The sequence below is a fragment of the Erythranthe guttata genome, chromosome 14 (assembly GCF_056151865.1).
Source record: "Erythranthe guttata isolate IM_541 chromosome 14, IM_541, whole genome shotgun sequence".
Lineage (NCBI taxonomy): Eukaryota > Viridiplantae > Streptophyta > Magnoliopsida > Lamiales > Phrymaceae > Erythranthe > Erythranthe guttata.
This window is the reverse complement of record NC_142546.1, coordinates 564,145-586,442: the sequence shown is the minus strand read 5'-3', so window position 1 is coordinate 586,442 and position 22,298 is coordinate 564,145. Positions and strand designations below refer to the sequence as shown.

At 34.8% G+C, this 22,298-nt stretch overlaps 4 protein-coding genes and 1 long non-coding RNA gene across 5 annotated transcripts in view; 1 reads left to right on the top strand and 4 right to left on the bottom strand.

The window, feature by feature from the left end:
* The first annotated feature begins 513 nt into the window (after positions 1–513).
* Positions 514–2,664, top strand: LOC105961424 (U1 small nuclear ribonucleoprotein C). The gene is made up of 6 exons (XM_012985658.2): positions 514–744; positions 859–901; positions 1,479–1,520; positions 1,634–1,892; positions 2,053–2,301; positions 2,485–2,664. Exons 1-5 carry the CDS (start codon positions 737–739, stop codon positions 2,286–2,288), a joined length of 588 nt encoding a protein of 195 aa, XP_012841112.2. The 5' UTR covers positions 514–736; the 3' UTR covers positions 2,289–2,301; positions 2,485–2,664.
* Positions 2,665–2,991: 327 nt separating this feature from the next.
* LOC105961414 (BRCT domain-containing DNA repair protein) lies at positions 2,992–8,136 on the bottom strand. Its single transcript, XM_012985645.2, has 8 exons — positions 7,848–8,136; positions 6,790–7,137; positions 4,321–6,248; positions 3,974–4,243; positions 3,818–3,898; positions 3,620–3,731; positions 3,476–3,542; positions 2,992–3,286 (listed from the first exon to the last, which is right to left on the bottom strand). The coding sequence occupies exons 1-8, from the start codon at positions 7,960–7,962 to the stop codon at positions 3,193–3,195; spliced, it is 3,015 nt and encodes a 1,004-aa protein (XP_012841099.2). The 5' UTR covers positions 7,963–8,136; the 3' UTR covers positions 2,992–3,192.
* A 542-nt stretch (positions 8,137–8,678) lies between these two features.
* Positions 8,679–10,109, bottom strand: LOC105962194 (uncharacterized). Its single transcript, XM_012986498.2, has one exon. The coding sequence runs from the start codon at positions 10,107–10,109 to the stop codon at positions 8,679–8,681; it is 1,431 nt and encodes a 476-aa protein (XP_012841952.2).
* Positions 10,110–11,640: 1,531 nt separating this feature from the next.
* Positions 11,641–12,350, bottom strand: LOC105962502 (uncharacterized). The gene is made up of 2 exons (XR_001173212.2): positions 11,826–12,350; positions 11,641–11,710 (listed from the first exon to the last, which is right to left on the bottom strand). It is a non-coding gene; the product is annotated as an uncharacterized LOC105962502 (long non-coding RNA).
* A 517-nt stretch (positions 12,351–12,867) lies between these two features.
* The window catches only part of LOC105961405 (superoxide dismutase [Cu-Zn]), an 87,331-nt gene continuing 77,900 nt past the window's right edge, over positions 12,868–22,298 (bottom strand). The window contains exons 2-9 of the mRNA XM_012985634.2: positions 15,548–15,600; positions 14,714–14,802; positions 14,512–14,613; positions 14,264–14,359; positions 13,855–13,886; positions 13,690–13,765; positions 13,447–13,500; positions 12,868–13,129 (exon numbers count right to left, since the gene is read on the bottom strand). Of these exons, the coding sequence (XP_012841088.1) occupies positions 13,107–13,129; positions 13,447–13,500; positions 13,690–13,765; positions 13,855–13,886; positions 14,264–14,359; positions 14,512–14,613; positions 14,714–14,789 (459 nt within the window). The 5' untranslated portion in view covers positions 14,790–14,802; positions 15,548–15,600 and the 3' untranslated portion in view covers positions 12,868–13,106. The remainder of the gene's footprint in view (positions 13,130–13,446; positions 13,501–13,689; positions 13,766–13,854; positions 13,887–14,263; positions 14,360–14,511; positions 14,614–14,713; positions 14,803–15,547; positions 15,601–22,298) is intronic.

The following is a 22,298-nucleotide window of genomic DNA, read 5'->3' as shown; positions in this document are numbered from 1 at the left end:
CCCTCAACTCATCAAATTTAGTGGAATCTTCGAGATTATATGGAATATTATCACTTTTGTACCCGTTTTATCCTATTCAAACTCTACATTATGAAGCAAGATGATCATAATATGTGATTTTTAGCTTGTATATATCAGTTTGTGGTGCATCAGAAACTGTATTTTTTACACAAAAAGAGTACAAACTAGAGCACATTTCACGGAATCTAGATGACTATGTTGAATTTGGCACCATAAAGGTGGAAGTCTAAGAAAAAATTCTAGTTGAGGGGGTAGATGTAATTATCCAAACAAGAGGGGGTTTTTTGTAATTTGACCATACCGCAGGGGGGTGTTTGTAATTTACCGTAAATAAATAAATAAAAGCTCGTAATTAATCCATGTTGTTAAAAGCTTATGATTTTATTTTCCTATAATTGGGCTGATATATTTATAACCCATTATAACTACTATTGGGCTGATCCGGCCCGAATAGAGCCGGGTAGGGTGCGCCCGACCCATCTGAATTTCGCTAAGCTTTTCTGTAATTTGAACCATAATCTCTCTCTCATCTCTCTCTCTCTCTCTCTCTCTACTCTCTCCGACACGAATAAACCCTTGACACACACCACCAAAAACCCCCTCCAGTCACTGAAAACCTATTTTCAATTGTTAATTTGCTGTTAACCTTCACCTGTTGATCGCTAATTTTGGGTAATTTTTTGAAGGATATCAGATTTAGGTAGCATTTGCGCTAATGCCACGGTACTAAATTCTCCATCTTCCTCCCCCCTCTTTGTTTTTTCTTTGGCGTTTTTTCCTGAATATTTGTTCCAATTACTTAGAGAATCGGATTTTTTATTTATTTAATGATTGCAGGTACTACTGTGATTATTGCGACACTTACTTGACCCATGATTCTGTAAGTGTTTTTTTTTCCGCCCCCAAATCCTATATGCATTTGTGTTTTTCCAATCCTTTTTGTTTTAGATTCTTCTTTTCTCTGATTTAATCTGAAAGCCCTTTTGATCGTATTTTTATCTGATGAGTTTGTTTGACTGAGAATGGGTGAATGCATAATTTTTATAATCTAGCTTAAGTCGTTAACAGAGTGAAAAAAAATCGACGAAGCATGTTCGTACGGGCTTTGATTAACTTATAGCTTAAGCTTGTTAGGAGTGGAATGTGCTGTGTTATCACATTGGTGATGTAATCCCATTTTCCTTGCGAACCCGTTAAACTTTTATCGTGTTTTGAAGTCATATTATCAATATCAGTTACGAAGAAAATGGAGAAGATGCGTAGAATTCTCATATGTGACCTACTTTTCATCGACATGATTGCCACTGTTTTCTTCACTATATGCTATGAAAAATCAAGAATCCATGTTTTCTACGTTTATATTCACCTCGTTTTATGATCCTTCAGCATGGTTCTCAGCACTGTATGCTATCCTCGAGTTATAAAATGGTTTCCTAACATTGTCTTTAATTTTCCAGCCTTCTGTCAGAAAGCAGCATAATTCTGGTTACAAACACAAGGTATATATATAGCTTTCTACAACCAGTAGTATAGTATTATAATTCATGTAACGATTTTAGTTTTCATTTTTTCGATTCCACTGATGATGAAAATATACGTATATCAAATCCAGGCAAATATAAGATCTTACTACCAAAAATTTGAAGAACAACAAACACAGATTCTGCTCGATCAGAAGATCAAGGAGCATCTCGGGCAGGCAGCAGCGTACCAACAAATCGGTGCAGCTTATAATCAACATCTTGCTGCTTTCCCTGGAGCACGGCCACGCTTACCCGTCATGCCACCTCATATGTTACCTTATCCAGGAGCTATGCATCCCCATTTGCCCCCCGGGATTAGGCCTCCCGTTTTGCCGTTACCTATTCCTGGTATACCAACCTACTGTTGCTACTCTTTTTATCCATTACATCACTTGTAAACTTTGGTAGTCGATAATTTCTAAATGGAGAAGTATTTCTTGAATTTGGTCTGGGCGTTTTTTTATTTTATTTTTGGTGTTACTGAGTTTCTGTTTTCGGTGGCTTTTAGGTTATGCAACTGGCCCAATGGTCCCGATGCAGGCCCCAAATGTTTCTTCGTTGCCCTTGCCGCCCAATGGGGCGGCAGCTCCACCAGGTACAAGTATCCATTCATCTGCTCCACCACCACCTGGCTCTACACAAATGTATAACGTTAATCCCAATGGAGCACCTCCTCCTGGTGCTACTGCAACTGCAACTTCTGGAGGCTATTCTTATCCACAACCCTCTCAGACCAGTAATTGATTTATATTTGACGGTATGCTTCTTTGTAATCTCTAAAACCGTGTCGTTGCATGATTAACATGCAATTTTCTGTTTTTACTTAAGAAGAAAGGCCTCAGTGCAAAGTTGAGTGATCAACTGAAACTGATGAATTCGTAATTTCGGATTTAATAACATCGGTTATGCTATTTTTTTTATTTTTTTTGCTTTTTTGCAGGCTAGAGTATTCAGGACTTCAAAGTTGCGATGGGCATGTTTTTCGTGTATCTCGTGTAAAATGTGGTGCTTCATATATCCGAGAGAGATATTTAGATGAAAACCGTGTATGGAAAGTGAAAAATGTTGATTCTTCGATTAAACATTACTTGTGAAGTTTATTATGGAATTGATTCTTGAAGACTTCTCTCTCTTGTTTTCTACTTTTATTTTTGAACCAAAAATATCAATTAAGATGGTGAAACACTTGAGAGCTTTTTAGTGTAATATATATCTCGTACGATTGTGTATATAACCGAGTGCCAAAACGCGAGAAAGAGCAACACAGACAATCAAATAGAGTTAGAAATCTTGAAACTGTGTGTGGTGCTGCAACACAAGCCTGCTTTTTATGAACATAAATCGAATCTTAAATTAAATAACTACTATTTTCAAGATGAACGAGATAAAGTTCGGAGAGAGAGAGAGAGAGAGAGAGAGAGAGAGAGAGAGAGAGAGGTAAAATGGCTTGATCAGTAAAGATACATGCAATATTAACAATGGAAGTGCTATTGAGTTGGATATCTAAACCCCTTTACATGTAAAAAAACCGTAAGATAAACCAAACAACTCCATAATATACACTACAGCATATTGAGAATGATACACCGGACGCAAAGTATTTAACGAAAGAAGGAAACAAAGAAAAGAGAAAGAAAAAAGTAGGTCCTTATTTGCATTTGCTTACAGGAAGATACTGATTCTTCCTTTTCACCCATACCGTGGATCGAGTCCTTTTAACATGATCTTCAAATAGGCGATGCCTGCCAACAAAAAAACACAAAATTATATAAAAAACAATCTTTGACACTCGTGTCATCACATCTTTATTTGATTGTATGGTCATCACTCTGGGAGAATTTAACGGTCAAAGCGAAAAATCAAACCGGCACGATATTATTTCACGCAAGACATGAAAAAAATAAAAAGAAAAAAAAAATCCTAGAATTAACCTTTCATATTCTAGTTTCTGTTTGACTATTCCGTTTAATAGTAGTTCTGAGCTATACACAGCACCACCTGCAATCATCGAACGGATGAGAATATTGTCTTTTATTTTAAGCCAATAGTAATAGATTGAGGGGCAATGTTTAAACCTTTCTCAAGAAACGGAACACATGTATCATAGTCTTCTTCACAAGATAAAATCAAAAGATCTTCCGGAAGTTTCTCATCCTTGAGTACAGATCTGCCAAGCCTCTCAACCGCCTGACCAACAACAAAACAAGAATCAATATATATATATATATATATATAGGTGTATGCGCGTGTATATATACGAGAGAAATACTTACCAAACCATGAACGGCCTTGATCAAGTTTGCTAGAATGTGTGTACCAGGTTTTGTATTTGGAGTAACCAATACTTTTTGTCCCTGCACAAAAAGATTGGTAAGGGGAACTAACTGTAAATTTGCAGAAATCTCGTTTTTGCAAAATCAGATGTTCACCTGTAAAAGTGGTTGTTGACATGCTCTTGAGAGAGAAACTGGTAAAGAAAAGCCAAACTCTTTTTCCTTTTTCGCATCTCTAAGTATGTAATTTTTCTCATCAATAAGACAACTAGCTTGTCCACAACTATCGAGCCATAAGTGAGTGACCACTGGTTTCCCTAAAGCAATTGCTTCCAACATATTCCTAGTCCGGACAAATTCATCGGCCACAAAATGAGTGCCATCTGTCATAGAGGACGCAACTGCACCCCCCAGTCGAGCCAATATCTGTACCCAAAATACAAATAATTTTATTTAATACCTCGGATATTTGAGTTGCACAAACAAATAGAAAACGAGAATACCTTTTTCTGTTTGTTGACAATATCAAGATCCAAGTGCTGGCTGAACAAGACTCTAATATCTGCGATATCTTTCCTCTTTCTTGATCCTTTAATTCCACCATACAGTAACGGTGAGCCAGTTACTGAGTTATCAATCACTGTAATAAGAGACAACCTAGACAAGTTCCTTCTGCAAGACTGCGTCTTATATTCATCCCCTCTGCAGATCGGAGATAAATCCTTTATCGGTGTAGTACAATTAGCAGGTGTAACACAAGTTGAAAGGGAAGTTCCACGTTTTTCTCTTGATAGTGCGTCTATTCTTCCACTTGTTTCTGCTAGATCTGCTTTCACATTTGTACAATCAGAATCACGTTGAGCAGAATCATTTTTAGAACTTCCGTTATTTACAGGACCTAAAGGAATACTTGCACCATTCTCTCTTGATCCTTTTGACCTCGCACTATATTGTTTCTCAGCGGTAAGCATTTCAGCATTTTTATCTTTGCCAGCTGTCCCTTTCCTAACGATAAGAGCACTTGTCGAACCATTTATCGAAGAATTAACAGCTGTCGCCTTTGGACGATTTAACTTTGTACATTTCCTTGTTCGATGAGCCACAGGCACAGCAAAACCAAGTTGATCCTCAAAGTGACGCTTCTTCTCAGACATTTGAACAGTTGATTCTGTCTCAAGCGGCATTGTATTACGTCTCTTCCTAGTTCTTTTGGGCAGTTCCGGTGTAGGAGAATGCTCGTTACTTGCACCGATGCTGGTCCTCTTTAATTGTTTGGCTTGTCTGGTAAGAACTCCAACACTAGCAATATACGATCTTTTTTTAGACGCTCCTTTTGTTATGTGGGCCACTTTATTAGGAACATTACTATTACTCTCAGGCAACTGCACCTCGAAACACAAAGTCTCCATTGCTTCAGCAGCCAGTTGAGTATCAGGACCTATATCTACCGTTTTTGGAACATCCTCGTTTGCATCATTCTCTGACAACTCTTCATCCAAATCCTTTATAAGATTCTTTTGTAATACCCTTTCTCCACAATTTAGTGATTTCCGCTTTGCTCTCACATTATTATTCAAAATCAACCCTGAATCCGAGTAAACGGGATCCCCTAGTTTATTTTTGGCATACTTTTGCTCTTTTTCATCCCCATTATTTCCAACAGTCTTAACACTTCCGAGATCATTACACTTAGGTTTCCTCGGTTCGGTAAGGCTTCTCTGCTTCGGACATCCCTTGTCAAAGAAAAGTTCTTTCTTCTTCAGGAAAAATTCTCCCCCACAGTCGTCTTCACGAGTATCGTCCCAATCGTAAATTCCACATTTTCCATCTGCGATTTTGGCAATAGACTTTTTAGCCAAATCTACTGAACCTTTTGCACCAGAGACAACCTTCGCCTTCTTTTCTACCTTGTGAACTCTCATGCCAAAAACTTCATCATCTTCCACGACATTAAGATCAAGAAACTTGTCCACAACCTCAAGCGCATGGGCTTGTGATAGCTCTCCAGGTTCCTGAGAATCAACATAGCTTAGCCCAGCCATGCAATTTTCATTACCAAGCAACTCAGGCATGTCAAGATTATCATCTGAGTGGTCAAAGTCAGCTTCTAACTGCCCAACTTCGGAAACCTTATCCTCTCCGAAAAGTTTCCTAACGGCTGTATTACCAACCTTGTACTTGTTCAAATTCTTCAGCCCCCCAACCTCTTCATTGTACTCATTCTGGAGACATTCTTGATCATTTTTCCTATCAGACTTCAACAAATATCCAACACCAGATGAACCACTTTGCTCACATGTTTGTTGTTCTACTGAAGATTTCTCACAACTAGTGGTGCACAAATTGGCATTAGCTCCTCTTGCACGGGCTGCCAAACCAGATGCCCTAATCGATGCAGCACGGATTGAGGTAAATCCTCTGAAGACCAATCCTGAAACAACACATTATCGCATCCAGATCAGTAAAGGCAATAGCTTCTTATCGAAAGATGGCATTTATATTGGAATTGAGCAATCTTACAACTAAAACAAGGATATAAAATTTAAATTTCATTAAACCAATCATTCTAATATACAAAAATCTTATCTGGTGGGTCCAATTACATGTTCTTGTTTTTTTTTCACTCATTTGAAATTCCCATTAATAAATTACCGAAGGACTAATATGAATCGATTTCGGCACACAGTAAGCAAGACACTAAGATACTCTCAAAAAACTTGTAAGCTAGAGCTCTTCCTGAGCGACCCCTTAGTCAAAGGTCAAGAGTCAGGTAAAGAAATTAAATACTAAACAACTACATTAAGCAATAAGTAGAATATATACCAGCAGAACCAATACCGTAGATAATGCTATTAAATAGAGGGAAAATCAAAAAGTAAATCATAACGAAAAAGTATATTATTTGATGTCATTAACGAAAGTGGACGAGTGATTACTGTATGTGTGGAATAGTGACCAAGAAACACTATTACCTTGTTTGGGAGGATAAATGTCTATTTTGCTTTCCGATCCAACTAAACCACTGCCATTAGTTTTCACAGAGTCATCCTGAGATAAAACTTGGGTCTCGCACAAGGCCTGAGTTTTATTCGCTCCTTGAGACTTGCTAAACTCGTTTAAAAACTCCATAGATGTATCATTCATGCAATCAAGATCGTCCAAGACTTGAGTTTCTCCAGCAAGATCCACAGCTTGGGTCTCCCCAGCAAGATCCATTAATTGAGTTTCGAATGCATCTTCCAATAAATAAGTATCATCAACAGGAACCGTATTGTTGAGATATAGAAAATCTTCATCTTCATCACCTTCCGAAACATCACCTGTCATATTAACAAAAACCAGGAAAGCACCTCTTACTTATTAAAAAGACGAGACAAAAAAAAAATCCTCCATACTCGGCTGGACGTTATTGATTAACAAATTCATTACACGTTATTTTCACAAACTGGAATACACACATGAGCAGAAAAACTGCCCCAAATTTTATTTCTTGAAGACAGAATCTACGCGAGAATAATATCTTCACAAGTACCATTACAGCAAACGATTAGAGCATAAAACCCTATGTACTAATTAATCAATTCGTTAACTAAACTAAAGAAGCTAAACAACCAGCACAGTCTCACTCAACAGACTGTCAAACATCCACTACAGCATCCATAAACAACTAAAAACAGTACCTTTTTTTTTTCCAATAACTGTGAAAGTAAATATTCCCCAATAAATTCCCAAATTTTGAAAGTAAATATTTTTCCTATGCAATTTAAATCCAATGACTCTGGCAACCTAATCACCAGCAAAACACTACAAAGAGTATAACATAAAGAAACGCTGATTGCAATATGATCTCTCTGAGTATTGGAATTAAAAAAATTAACTTTATCGGTAAGCATTAATCTTCATCACAAAAACCCTAAATCCACTGCTAAATAATCAAATATTCAATTATTTCATCGATCCGATAATTCGACAAAGTGTGGATTATAATTTCTTTGCGAAATTATTCATAAAGTGGGAAACAAAAAATTACCCGGAGAAAATTGACTGTCGATTTGCTGGGTTGCGACATAGCTTGAATCTACATTCAAATTGCTCTTTCTTGAATTGTTGTCGTTGCGGTTATCTTCATCTTCAAGAGGCCCCATTTCAATTTCATCTGCTAATTCCGAAAAATCGAAAAAGATTTAATTAGAATAAAGTGGAGATTGACATAAGAAAGAAGACGGTACGGAAATTAGGGGATAAGTGCACAGTTTACGATTTTGGAGGGAAAATCGAACCCTAATTTTTTGGCACGTGCCATTGTTGGGTCGGATCGGGTCGGTATCCTTGGATCCATTACTAATTTCTAAATACCAAATAGTGCAAGTAATTTAAAAAAAAAAAAATCTATTAAAATTATATTGCAATTTAATATTCCTATTTTTTTTGTATTGAGGTGAGATTTATTTTCTTATAAATCCCTTTAATAATATATATTACATTGTACATTATTTACAATTTTTTTCGTATTGAGATTTCTGTCGGTAATAACAAATTCAAGCGTGTGGCCATGACTGCATTAATTGACAAACTAACGATAAATTGACGTAAATTACCAAAAAATGTTCAATTATTGAAACATGAAGGATCAAATGTATTTTTTGATAACATTGGGGTCAAATATGAAATCGGTAAAAACTTGAGGGGTGAAAATTGTAATTTTCCCTCACAAAGTCATTAAATACCAGCACAAAAACACTAAAATTGAGAATGCAATAAATATGAATATACACATCATTCTTGCCCAAAAAAAAAAATCTTTCAAAATTCCGATGGCAAAATAGCAATTTCATCTACTTTAATTGATGTATAAAAAGATTTAAACATCCTTGGTGGTGAGATTGGGTGGCAAAGCAGCAGGATCAAGTTCAAAGAATCTTTGATCGCCATTTTCACCTTCGTTTTTCAACGACGGAACCCTGTGCGAGAATCTCAACCTCTCCTTAACCGTCACCACTTTCGACAACTCCGTCCCTTCCTCGTGTTTCCGACTAAAAATCGACACGTAACCTTTCATCTTACTCAAGTACACAACCGGTGCACCAAAATCACTACAGTAATCCAACAAAATCTCCACTATTTCGAAATCGTAGTCTTTACTATTATGCCCCTCTTGATCACGGTACCACTCGATATCCCAGTTCTTGAAAAGAGCCCAAGTTTCTTCCTTTTTCGGACAAATCTCGTAATTTATAATTTTATTCCAGCTCAATAAGTGTGAGAAAATCGCATGATCTTCAATTATTTCGTTACACCCGTGTCTGAATTTTCCACAAGAAGCCGGCAACCCCCGATTCAGCCATTTATTTTCTTCCTCGTTGTTGTCGGGAACGCACGGCTCTAACCAAGTAATATCCATCTTGAAATCTCGTGCGACGACCTTATTAATCAGTGCATAGAATCTAGGCATTGAATCCAACGTGTCGTAAACAGCCCATATTTGTCCGTCGTTGAAATTACTCTTCGCCCGCCCTTTCTCAAAGTCGTTAAACTCCGATTCCGTATATTCAAGAATCAATTTTTTACGATTATTTTCGCTGCCATCCACTAATTTACCCTTTGCAGTGTTCTTTTTAGGCTCGGAAGCAAATTTAGTTGCCTCTTTATCCTCTAAATTAACATGTTTTTCACCAACACTCCATATAGATGCACCAGTTTTCGGCTTTTTCGCACAAGGAACAAGAATATCCACATCATCACCGACGGATCCATCTTTTTCCGATTTCGCAACTTTTTTCTTGCTAGAACTATTCGAATTATCCACCTTCGAAATCGGCCCTCTACTTTTAGCTTTTTGCTTATTCGGAAATCTCGAGTTTTTGGCCAATGCATTAGCCCTACATTTACTGTCGTAAAAGCTCCGTTTCTCGTAATCCATGAGAACAGCTCTAGCCTCGCAGATGAGCTGGAAAGCTTCGGCTGAACCCGGAAATTTGTTCTTATCAGGGTGAAGGACGAGAGTCAATTTTTGACACTGCTTTTTGATCGAGTCCATATCGGCCGTTGGATCAACGTCGATGATCTTGTACCAGTCACGCTCGCCTTCAAACACCTTGTGTGCATCATCAGAACAGTGCACGTCGCAGACGTGCATTATTCGGACAACGTCGTTGTTGTCGTCGAGATTCGGGCAGAGTTTCTGCGCTTGGGCGGCGAATTTTCGGGCAGCTTTGAAATCTTTGTTCTTCATCTTTTCAATGGCGGCCGCTTTGGCGCTTTTCGCCTTCTCTTCTTTCTTGCTTGATGCCATGAAAAAAAATTAGTTCTGTCGAATCTTAGGAAATTCAAATTTGTAATAAAAGAGTCCTTCTGAGATAGAGTTTGGAACTGAGTATAACAACATGACGAAGAAGACGCCCTGAAAGAAAAAAAAAAAAAGATAAACGTAATTTATAATTAAAAAAAAAAAAAAAAAAAAGGAATTTTGTATTTTTACCGGAAATTTGGGAATAGATTAAAGGAAATAAATATTGCATGAAAGAAATTTTATTCTGTTTATAAATTATTAATTATATTTATATTATTATAAAAATATAGAATTTATCATGAATAAGTAAACTGCTTCCAATTCCAACTATAAGTATCTTGAACTCAAATATAAGTTTTACATAGTGTCTTGTTGAAAGAAGGTAAAGAATAAGGCTGCGGCTATATGCAAGACTAACTCCACTTGTGTAAGATCAAATTAATTTTTTTAATGTATAAATACTATAATACCCTTTGTTAAAAAAATAGAAAATTTCAAATGTGCAATACCAAAAACTCAAAAAAAAAAAAAAAAAAAAAAAAAAACCTATCACAAAACCACAAGACCAACTCTCATCTTCTCCATCAAAACATTTCTCCTTTCTCATCTATAAACCCACAAAACCTAAACATTCAAAATCATCAAAACTCAACAAATCTTACAAAGATCGTAAGTATGGAATCAGAAGACATCAAAATAGAAGAATCGACGGTGGAAAAACCCAAGAAAGTATGCATTTATGTGTTTTTTTAGCTAGAATATCGTTTTCCCAAAAAAAATCTCGCGCAGACGCAATCGACATGTACATGTCGAATTTTATAGGCAAAAATCGACATTGAGATGTCGATTTTTTAGTACAAAATCGACACCTTAGTGTCGAAATTTAATTGTTAGCAAAGTAGTCCAAATATACTAAATTTCGACATTGAGGTGTCGAATTTATGGACATATATTCAACACCTTAATGTCGAAATTTAGTTGTTTCATATTTAAAAAAAAATAATAATTCCATGCAGACACAGTCGACATGTACATGTCGAATTTTATAGGTAAAAATCGACATTGAGATGTCGATTTTTGTAGTGTCGAAATTTAACTGTTAGCAAATTAGTCAAAATATACTAAATTTCGACATTAAGGTGTCGACACCTTAATGTCGAAATTTAGTTGTTTCATATTTTTTTATTATTTGTTATTTGGTCTTACATGAGCAAACAAAATACAATTTAATTTATAGGTATATTTGTCATTTCATCTTAATAAAATGGAATCTTTCTTTAATTTAGTCTTGCACAAGTGAAATTAGTATTGCATATCCAAAGAATAATCCCTTATGGTACAATCCGTTATGCAAAAAGTAAAATCCACTTGGGGAGGAAGAAAAAAGAGTAATCATACAACAAATGAGAATGACACAAATCAACTCTCAACCAGTCACATCACGTGAGGCAAAAATATTTGAAATAATCCCCCGTGTCGAATAATTTATCCCGAAATCGATGCCATGTGGGCCCTACGTAAAGAAAAACTTGCAACGGGGGGATTGAAGGAAGCTTTCGTTTATCAATGATCTCCCATGATTTCCTTAAATAGTTGCTTTGGAGCTGTGAATCAGATGACAAACCATAAGAGATGAATGCGAGAACCAGTCTTTTCAAGAATCAAAACCAATAGGAAATGTTTTATTTATTCTTTTCATTTTTTTTTCTTTCTAATTACCTGGCAAACCGGTGAACCTTTCGTATTGTTCGTACGCCTGACCAATGAACATTTCGACACCTGTCACGATTTTGGCCCCTACTTGCAATTTCCATGTGATTACAGGTTTTAGCCGAATTGGCGAGGCTTCGGAGAGGCGTACCAAGTGTACGTGTGTGTGAGTTATGTGTGTATTCGTGCATTTTTTGAGCGGGTGTACGTACAGTGTCTACATACACAGTATATGTATGGAAGAAAAGGCGAGAAATGGTGATGGGGATTGGGTGGTTTGGTGGGAGAGATGATGGGAAATTGGAAGGTAGTGTGGTTGGTGAAAGTGTTCAACTTCAACTCAACTCAACTCGGCCCATTTTTATTTTTATATTTTTAAATATAAGAACATTAATAAATAAATTTCAGCAACTTTTCATTTTTCAACTTGATTTTCTTCAACAATGGCAACAACAAAGAGCTCGAGCTCGAGCTCGTTATTTATTGTTTTGGCAGCCTCGAGCTCGAGCTTGTCAAGTTTTTTTTTTTTTTTTTTTTTTTCCGGCTCATGCTCGAGTTCGTTTTGTAGAGCTCGAGCACGAGCCCAAGCTCATTTTGAGTTTTTTTTAACTATTAAATTTATTATTAAAAACTATTTACATTATAATAAAAAGAATTACAAAATAAACAATAAACTGTAAGTATATATAGTTTTTAATGTTTATATTATTTCTATAATATTTTTATTATTATACATTATTTGAAAAATAATAATATATAAAAAAAAATAAGGTTCGTGAGCTCACAAAAAACTAAGAAAAGTTCGAACTGAACTCGTGAGAAAGCTTGGGTTCAAGTTCGAGCTTTTTTCGAATCAGCCATCGAACTCACCGGTCGACTCAGCTCGTTTACCGCCCCTAATATGGATGCACGTTACTAAATAAAAACAAATGTTTCAAATATCATTTTGCTAAATATACAAGATTTGCATTATTTTAAAGTTTTACTTTGAAATAATATTCATCTTTATAATAAATTAAAAATACATTTACTATAAATTCATTTTCGAATCTTTTATATTAAATTCAAGATCAATTTAATATAAAATCATTCTCTCAAATTCATAAATTCTCGTAAATTCTCATACAGAGGCGCAACTCCGAATTAAAATATAGTATAGGACAAAGTTACAGATGAATCCAATCCCATGGCTGTTCTAACAAGCCCTTATTGACTGACGAGCAAACGATTGACGAGAAAACGATAAACACGTTTTTGGGTATTGAATTGAGTTTAAGCCAATTACAGAATTCATCCCTGAAGACCAATGATACCTGCACAAAAGTGTCAGAAACGATAAGTTGCTATTTTGAATTTGTAGTCCAGTAATCAATTTTAAACCTCTTTACGAGATTTCGGCAAATAACTCAGGATTATAAGACTCGGAAAACTGACGGTACAGTACAGGATTTCGACATTGTAAAAAAATTATATACACATGCATAGATTTCGATTATGTTGGTCCATGTGAAATAATAGCAAGAAGAGTGTAAATCTTAACATTGTAAACACAAAAAAAATAAAAAAAAAAAATCATGCATCAATAATATATTTCAACGGCATAAAAAGAACAACGAACTATTTCCCTTACCACAAGCAACTCTTCCACCAGCATTTCCAGTGGCTTTGCTGAGTTCATGTCCACCTAAAAGCAACAAACAAACCAAGTCATTACACAATGTCACGGTAGCATGATTCCGAAAACGTAAATCAAATAACTTCAATCGGATGATACAACCACACATGATATTGTCAAATGCAATTGTATACCAAAAATTTAGGGTGCTAAAACGTGGATACCATTAGTATAAATAGCACACGAACGGTTACTTACCCCTTCCAAGATCATCAGGGTCACCGTGAACGACTACAGCTCTTCCGACAATGGAATTTGGTCCCGAAAGTGGTATCTGTAAAATTCCGAAAAAGATTATGAAACTTGACAGAAAAAAAAAAATACTTCATACATTCATCGGAGATGGTAGTGAAGAAAATAGACCTGACTGTCGGTAATGGTGAAAGAAGCAGTTCCTGCAAATTTCAAAGGCAGAAAAAATGACGTCGTATGATATAACTATATCGTGCAGTATTCACATAGCCAAAATGAATCTCAGCACAGATCAAAACATAACGCCCAAGAAACATAAATACAGAATAATTAAAACTTGAATGCCTAAAAAACTGTGACCGCTAATTTTTTTTACTTTTGTCAGTGATGCTCCGATATATTTGAACTGCTAATACACTTCAAAACAGATTGTATTTCCAAAAGTGAACAAAATTGCATAAATTGCCACCGGCAGTGAAGGTCAGGAAACTACAACTCGTGCTCTTGTGAATAAGCTCCAAAAGAAACGAAATAAAATAATCAGAATATATTATTTTTTCATAAAAGCAAATGTAATTACCATCTTCTCCAACTGTGACGTTACCAAGGTCACCAGCATGGCGGACTTCATCGTCAGGCGCTCCATGCTCTTTGCCAGCTGGATTGAAGTGGGGTCCTACAGAATAAAATTACAATCAACATAAAAATATCAAAAACTCAATTGACAAAATTTTAATTGAAAAGCCGAATCAATGTAACCCAAAATAAAAATTTCACAAAAAAAAACCCGGATGGAGAAAGTAAGAAAGTCGTTGCTAGAGCAATTACCAGTTGACATACAGCCATTGGTGGTGTCACCAAGCGCATGCACGTGGAAGCCATGTAGACCAGGCTTGAGCCCAGAAAGGTTTCCAGTTACTGTTGTTGGAGCTGTATCGTGAAATAAAGAAACGAGAAATCATTTATCCGAATTTAATAAAACCTTAGATAAATACAATAAATTGATGTGATTAAAAAAAATGAAAATTACCATCTCCTTCCTGGGAGAAGTGGATGGTGCCACTAACACCCTCACTGCTGTTGAGCACTGCGACAGCTTTCACCATGTTCTTTTGTGATCTATAAAAGTTAGCAATAATAATTAGTCGGATCAAAATAAAAAGAACCAAAGTAAATATAATTTATTAGATGAAGAGAATCGTACATACATACATGCAACAGAAACTTAAATGGAATTAGTTTTCTAACATGCCAATGATAACGATCAGTTTGAACCGTGTCGAGAATTATTTTTGGGGAAAAATCGAGGGTCGATTAATAATTGCAATATACAAGTTAATGCAAGCTCTCGGTCTAAACCATAAATTCATGGAATTCAGTTTATTTTGCTAAAAAGATGAAAACCGGGCAAGTTATTTATACGAGTGAAACACATCTATTATTGAATTCAGTAGAACATATTAGCAGCTGAATTTACCATGAATAAATTAAAATAATAAAGTAAACACTGAATAAATCCGGATTAATACACAAAAGCTGCCAATGAATTATCATAAAATCAAAATGAAAATACAAAAAAAATAAAAAAAATACTGCTAATAATAATATCATAAATCTAACTTCAATCAACGTTGACGAAGATAAATCGTCAGAGATTCAATCAAATACTCCCCACAGGGGAGATCAACAATAGAGTTGCAGGATCGAGCTAAGATTAATCCAAAATCCGAAAAAAAAAAAGATCGATTCATCATATGTAATAATAATCAATCAAATAAAAGTGAAAACGGAATCAAATCAATTACATACAGATTTATTTACATACATCTATGAAACTGGATTGTAATTATCTGAAGAGATTTACCTCAGGACACCCCTGTGTTGCGTATAGAGAGAGAATGAGAGTGAAGATTCTAGCAGTGAAAATGCACAGAGATAAATGAAGGGTAGGTAGGGGTTAGGGATATGGCGGATGGGGTTATATATTTCTTATTATTTATTTATTTATTTTATTTGGTTATTTTGAAATTAAAAATTATTAAACAAATTTGGTGGCCATCGAATTCAGTTACACCTAACCACGAGATCGCCTGATAGCTACGCGCTTAGTGGGGTTGTGTATTTACAATTAAAATCTTACGATTCAATTCGTTCATACCTAAGTAATAAACTTGTGATAATTACATTTTTTTCCCTATATTATATACTATTTTTAATTTTGGTCCTTAAATCGTAAATGCCCCCAAGTGGAGGTCAATTTATAATTTTAAAAAATCCACCTCCCTGGCTCATACAATTTTGAAAATTGCAGAATCACCCTTATACTTACTCCATCTTCCTATCCGCTCCACCCAAATTGCAAATTTAACCTCAAAGTGGATCTCTCTTTCAATACCCAAAATATCCGCTACATGTACGAGAATTCACAATACCGAGCATAAAACCTTATGATTTACGATTCAATCTTACGATTCAATTCATTCATACCTAAGTCGATTCAAAAGTTAAAATAAACCTTAAATATCAACTAATATTACGATTTACGATTTAAGAAAACTTTAATTTATTATACTATTTATAATAAACTTGTAATAATTACAGTTTTTGTCTCTATATTATATACCATTTTTAATTTAATAATACACCATTTTTTAATTTAATCCTTAAACCAGAAATGCCCCCAAGTGGGGGTCAATTTGTAATTTATGGAAATCCACCTCCCCGGCTGAAACAATTTGAAAATTGCAGAATTACCCTTATACTTACTCCATCTTCCCAGCCGCACAACCCAAATTGCAAATTTGACCCCAAATTGGATCTCTCTTGCAATATCCAAAATATCCGTCATCAATGCAGTATGCTTTGACTCCTCCTCAGTTATAATCGTGTGTGACTCATTTACGAAAATCCGCATACCGAGTATAAAATCATATGATTTACGATTCAAATCTCACGATTCAATTCGTTCATGCCTAAGTCGATTCAAAAGTTAAAATAAGTCTTATATCAACAAATTGATCAAATTTGACGATTTAGGAAAACTTTAATTCATTATATAATTTATAATAAATTTGTGATAATTACGGTTTTTGTCCATATGTTATATACAATTTTTAAATTTGGTCCTTAAACCGGAAATGCCCCCAAGTGGAGGTCTATTTGTGATTTCTGAAAATCCATCTCCCTGGCTCAAACAGTTCTGAAAATTGCAGAATCACCCCTATACTTACTCCATCTTCCTACCCGCTTCATCCAAATTGCAAATTTGACCCCAAAGTGTATCTCTCTTTCAATATCCAAAATATCCGCCACATTTACGAGTATTTGCAACACTGAGCATAAAACCTTATGATATACGATTTAAATCTTACGATTCAATTCATTCATATCTATGTGAATCAAATGTTAAAATAAATCTTAAATATCAACAAATCAATCAAATTTTACGATTTTTGGTCCATATATATATATATATATATATATAATTTTGGTCCATAAACCAGAAATGCCCCCAATTGGGGGTTAATTTGTAATTTCTGAAAATCCACCTCCATTATTGAAACAGTTTTGAAAATTGCAGAATCACCCTATTTACTCTATCTTCCCAGCCACTCCACCCAATTTGCAAATTTACCCACAAAGCGGATCTCTCTTGAAATATCCGAAATATCCACCACCAACGCAGTATGCTTCTACGACTCCTCAGCTATAATCGTGTGTGACTCATTTACGAAAATTCGCAATTCCGAGTTTAAAATCTTATGATTTACAATTAAAATCTTACGATTCAATTCGTTCATACCTAAGTAATAAACTTGTGATAATTACATTTTTTTCCCTATATTATATACCATTTTTAATTTTGGTCCTTAAACCGGAAATGCCCCCAAGTGGATGTCAATTTGTAATTTTAAAAAATCCACCTCTCTGGCGCAAACAATTTTGAAAATTGTAGAATCACCCTTATACTTACTCCATCTTCCTATCCGCTCCACCCAAATTGCAAATTTAACCCAAAAGTGGTTCTCTCTTTCAATATCCAAAATATCCGCTACATTTACGAGAATTTGCAATACCGAGCATAAAACCTTATGATTTACGATTCGATCTTACGATTCAATTCATTCATACCTATGTCGATTCAAAAGTTAAAAGAAATCTTAAATATCAACTAATTTTACGATTTACGATTTAGGAAAACTTTAATTTATTATACTATTTAGGGTAAATAGCATTAAACCACCTAAACTTTTTGAGTTTTTGCGGATCACCACCTGAACAATTTTTTTTTTCACGAGTTCACCTATACTCAATTAGTTGTGCCACTTTACCTTTTTTTACCTGTTTTCAGGTCAAAATGACCGGTTCTCAACTCATGTGCGTTGCACATGATAAATCCAAGGCTATTGACGTCATTTCCATTTTAAAATGGAATAAATGTTAATTTTAATTTATGTATTTTATTTTATTTTTGTTTTTTGAAATGGAATTTTCTTAAATAGAATAATTAAAAAAAGAAAAAGAAAAAGTAAAACGTCATCTTGTTCCCAGCAACTCAGCCTGGATTTTGAACCCATGGCCCGAAAACTCCGAACAAACCACCACCGACATAAACACTTTCTCGCCTCTACAATTTCAAGGATTACCACTGCCGTCGCACCAATCTCACCACCCACCGCCCACCTGCGCACACCCGATCTCACGGCCGAGCGCCGCACACCTCCGCCGCGGCATGGGGCGGCCTCAATTGTGAGAATCTCATCTAATCCTCCATTCGTTGGAAGAAGATCTAGTCGATTCGGAGGAAGAAATCGAGAGAAAATAGTGTTCATATAACCTCAATCGGGGAAAGGGGTAAATTAAATGAACATTTTAGACCTAATTTTAGGTCCAATTTCAGTCAAGATGGCGGCGGATCTGAAGAAGATGTGGTGGTGGTGGTGGTGAGCTTCGTGGTTGTGCAAGAGGGCAGAGCTGGTTCCTGGTGGTGAGCGGCTGCAATATGAGAGAAATGGTTGATGAAAGTTGTGAGTTAGATGAGTAGGGTGGGATGGTTGAATATGATATGCCGCCGCCAACGCCGTTGGCCTTGATGAGTTTATGAGGAGGAGCTATGTGAAATTAGGGCTGATTACCGACGAATAAATGACGACGTTTTTGTTGTTGTTGGTCTGATGATGGTGGTGATTAGGGGAAATAAAATTGCAGCAGTAGTAGCTATGGTGGATCTGCTGGTGAACAAGGCTGGTGAACAAGACGAAGACCTTTGTTGTTTTTTTTTTTCTTTTTTTTTCTTTTTTTTTTTTAAATTTTTATTTATTCTATTTAACATTTATTCAATTTTAAAAATGGAAAAGGCGCCAATAGCCTTGGATTTGTCATGTGCGACGTACATGGGTTGAGAACAGGTCATTTTGACCTGCAAACCGGCAAAAAAGGGTAAAGTGACACAATTAATTGAGTATAGGTGAAGTTGTGCAAAAAAAAATTGTTCAGGTGGTGATCCGCAAAAACTCAAAAAGTTTAGGTGGTTTAATGCTATTTACCCTACTATTTATAATAAACTTGTGATAATTACAGTTTTTGTCTCTATATTATATACCATTTTTAATTTAATAATACACCATTTTTTAATTTAGTCCTTAAACCGGAAATGCCCCAAGTGGGGGTCAATTTGTAATTTATGGAAATCCACCTCCCTGGCTGAAACAGTTTGAAAATTGCAGAATTATCCCTATACTTACTCCATCTTCCCAGCCGCACAACCCAAATTACAAATTTGACCCCAAATTGGATCTCTCTTGCAATTTCCGAAATATCCGTCACCAATGTAGTATGCTTTGACTCCTCCTCAGTTATAATCGTGCGTGACTCATTTACGAAAATCCGCAATACCGAGTATAAAATCATATCATTTACGATTCAATTCGTTCATGCCTAAGTCGATTCAAAAGTTAAAATAAGTCTTATATCAACAAATTGATCAAATTTGACGATTTAGGAAAACTTTAATTCATTATATAATTTATAATAAATTTGTGATAATTACGGTTTTTGTCCATATGTTATATACAATTTTTAAATTTGGTCCTTAAACCGGAAATGCCCCCAAGTGGAGGTCTATTTGTAATTTCTGAAAATCCACCTCCCTGGCTCAAACAGTTTTGGAAATTGCAGAATCACCCCTATACTTACTCCATCTTCCTACCCGCTCCATCCAAATTGCAAATTTGACCCCAAAGTGTATCTCTCTTTCAATATCCAAAATATCCGCCATATTTACGAGAATTTGCAACACCGAGCATAAAACCTTATGATATACGATTTAAATCTTACGATTCAATTCATTCATATCTATGTGATTCAGATGTTAAAATAAATCTTAAATATCAACAAATCAATCAAATTTTACGATTTTTGGTCCATATATATATATATATATATATATATATATATATATATATATATATATATATATATATACATATATATATATATATACAAATCTTAATTTGTAATTTCTGAAAATCCACCTCCCTTATTGAAACAGTTTTTAAAATTGCAGAATCACCCTATTTACTCTATCTTCCCAGCCGCTCCACCCAATTTGCAAATTTAACCACAAAGCGGATCTCTCTTGAAATATCCGAAATATCCACCACCAACGCAGTATGCTTCTACGACTCTTCAGCTATAATCGTGTGTGACTCATTTACGAAAATTCGCAATTCCGAGTTTGAAATCTTATGATTTACAATTAAAATCTTACGATTCAATTCGTTCATACCTAAGTAATAAACTTGTGATAATTACATTTTTTCCCTATATTATATACCATTTTTAATTTTGGTCCTTAAACCTGAAATTCCCCCAAGTGGAGGTAAATTTGTAATTTTAAAAAATCCACCTCCCTGGCTCAAACAATTTTTAAAATTGCAGAATCACCCTTATACTTACTCCATCTTCCTATCCGCTCCACCCAAATTGCAAATTTAACCCCAAAGTGGATCTCTCTTTCAATATCCAAAATATACGCTACATTTACGAGAATTCGCAATACCGAGCATAAAACCTTATGATTTACGATTCAATCTTACGATTCAATGCATTCATATCTATGTCGATTGAGATGTTAAAATGAATCTTAAATATCAACAAATCGATCATTTTTTTCGATTTTTGGTCCTTATATTATATAGCTATTTCGCATCGCACACGCCATCATTCAGATAGCCTTTAACGGAAGGAAGAAAAATTAACTCTTGATTAATCAGCTTTCGTTAACACAGAAACAAGTTTGTATTTTGACAATCATTTGTGCACCAGCAAATTCCCTTGTTTCTAAGGGAGTGGACCCCACAACACCCTCCGTAGGCAACTTCAAATCGTCACTTTCCATCGCCACATTCGACACAAATTTTACCTAATCGTAAAAAAAAAGATAAAGAAAAATGCAGCCTAAAAATCGATATATGAAAGTATGTCGAAAATACATAATACGATAAGTTCTTGTATTCACCTGAGGCACCCGGCACCGCGCATTGCGCGGTGCTCTACACTATATATATATATATATATATATATATATATATATATATATATATATATATATATATATATATATATATATATATATATAGATTCAGAAAATCAGCCCAACGGGAAGAACGAATTTGACATGTCTGAATTCTGAAATGGGATGTAATAATAAGAAGAAACGGATTTTTTTATTTTTTTTAATTATTTTTTTAATAAGTAATATTGGTAGTAAAATATATATAAAAAAATTGTAGTATTGGTCCTCTATGTTGGCATATTTAGACATTTAGTCCTCTAACTTGTCATGTTTCAGTTTTATACGCAATTAACTTTGTAAATATAGTATTTTTAGTCCTATTTTGCATGATTTTTAATTTTATGACGCGACGAATAAATGTGATGCATTTTACTTATATGGATGATTGAAAATTTATAAATTCGACATCTAACTTACCATTGGTAGAACTTTAATTATGTGAGACGACACATCGATAAACCAAATTAAATGAGCATCTTATAATTTTTAAGTGTCCATATAAATAAATTTCTGCGAGTTTATTAGGTAGGTCATTAAACTAAGGCTAAAATTCAATGTTCGAGTGAAACATGACTAAAAATACTAATTTGCATAATTATTGCATGTGAAATTAAATATGACAACTTATATTACTAAATCCCTAAATAGACCAACATATAGGACCAAAATTACAATTTTCCCTATATATAATATGATTATTTTTTGTGCTTTTCGCAAATAATGAATCATTTTTTTTTTGTAAATAAACGATAAAGAAAATTAAGGACGATTAGGGTAGAGATAATAAGTTATTGTCACCACACAAAATTAAAATAAAAAGATTTTACATAAATTTAATTAAATAATTAAAACGAGCTAATAGCATAAAACCCCCTGTGTAATTTCGAATTGTCATAAAACACTCCGTGTTAAAATAATTAGCAAATACGTCCCCATAGTCTTTTTTATATAGCACACAACCACTTTCATCAAATTTAGATGTTGACTTCAATGAAAGGACAAAACTACCCCTAATTCTTCTTTAATAATAGGGTAAATT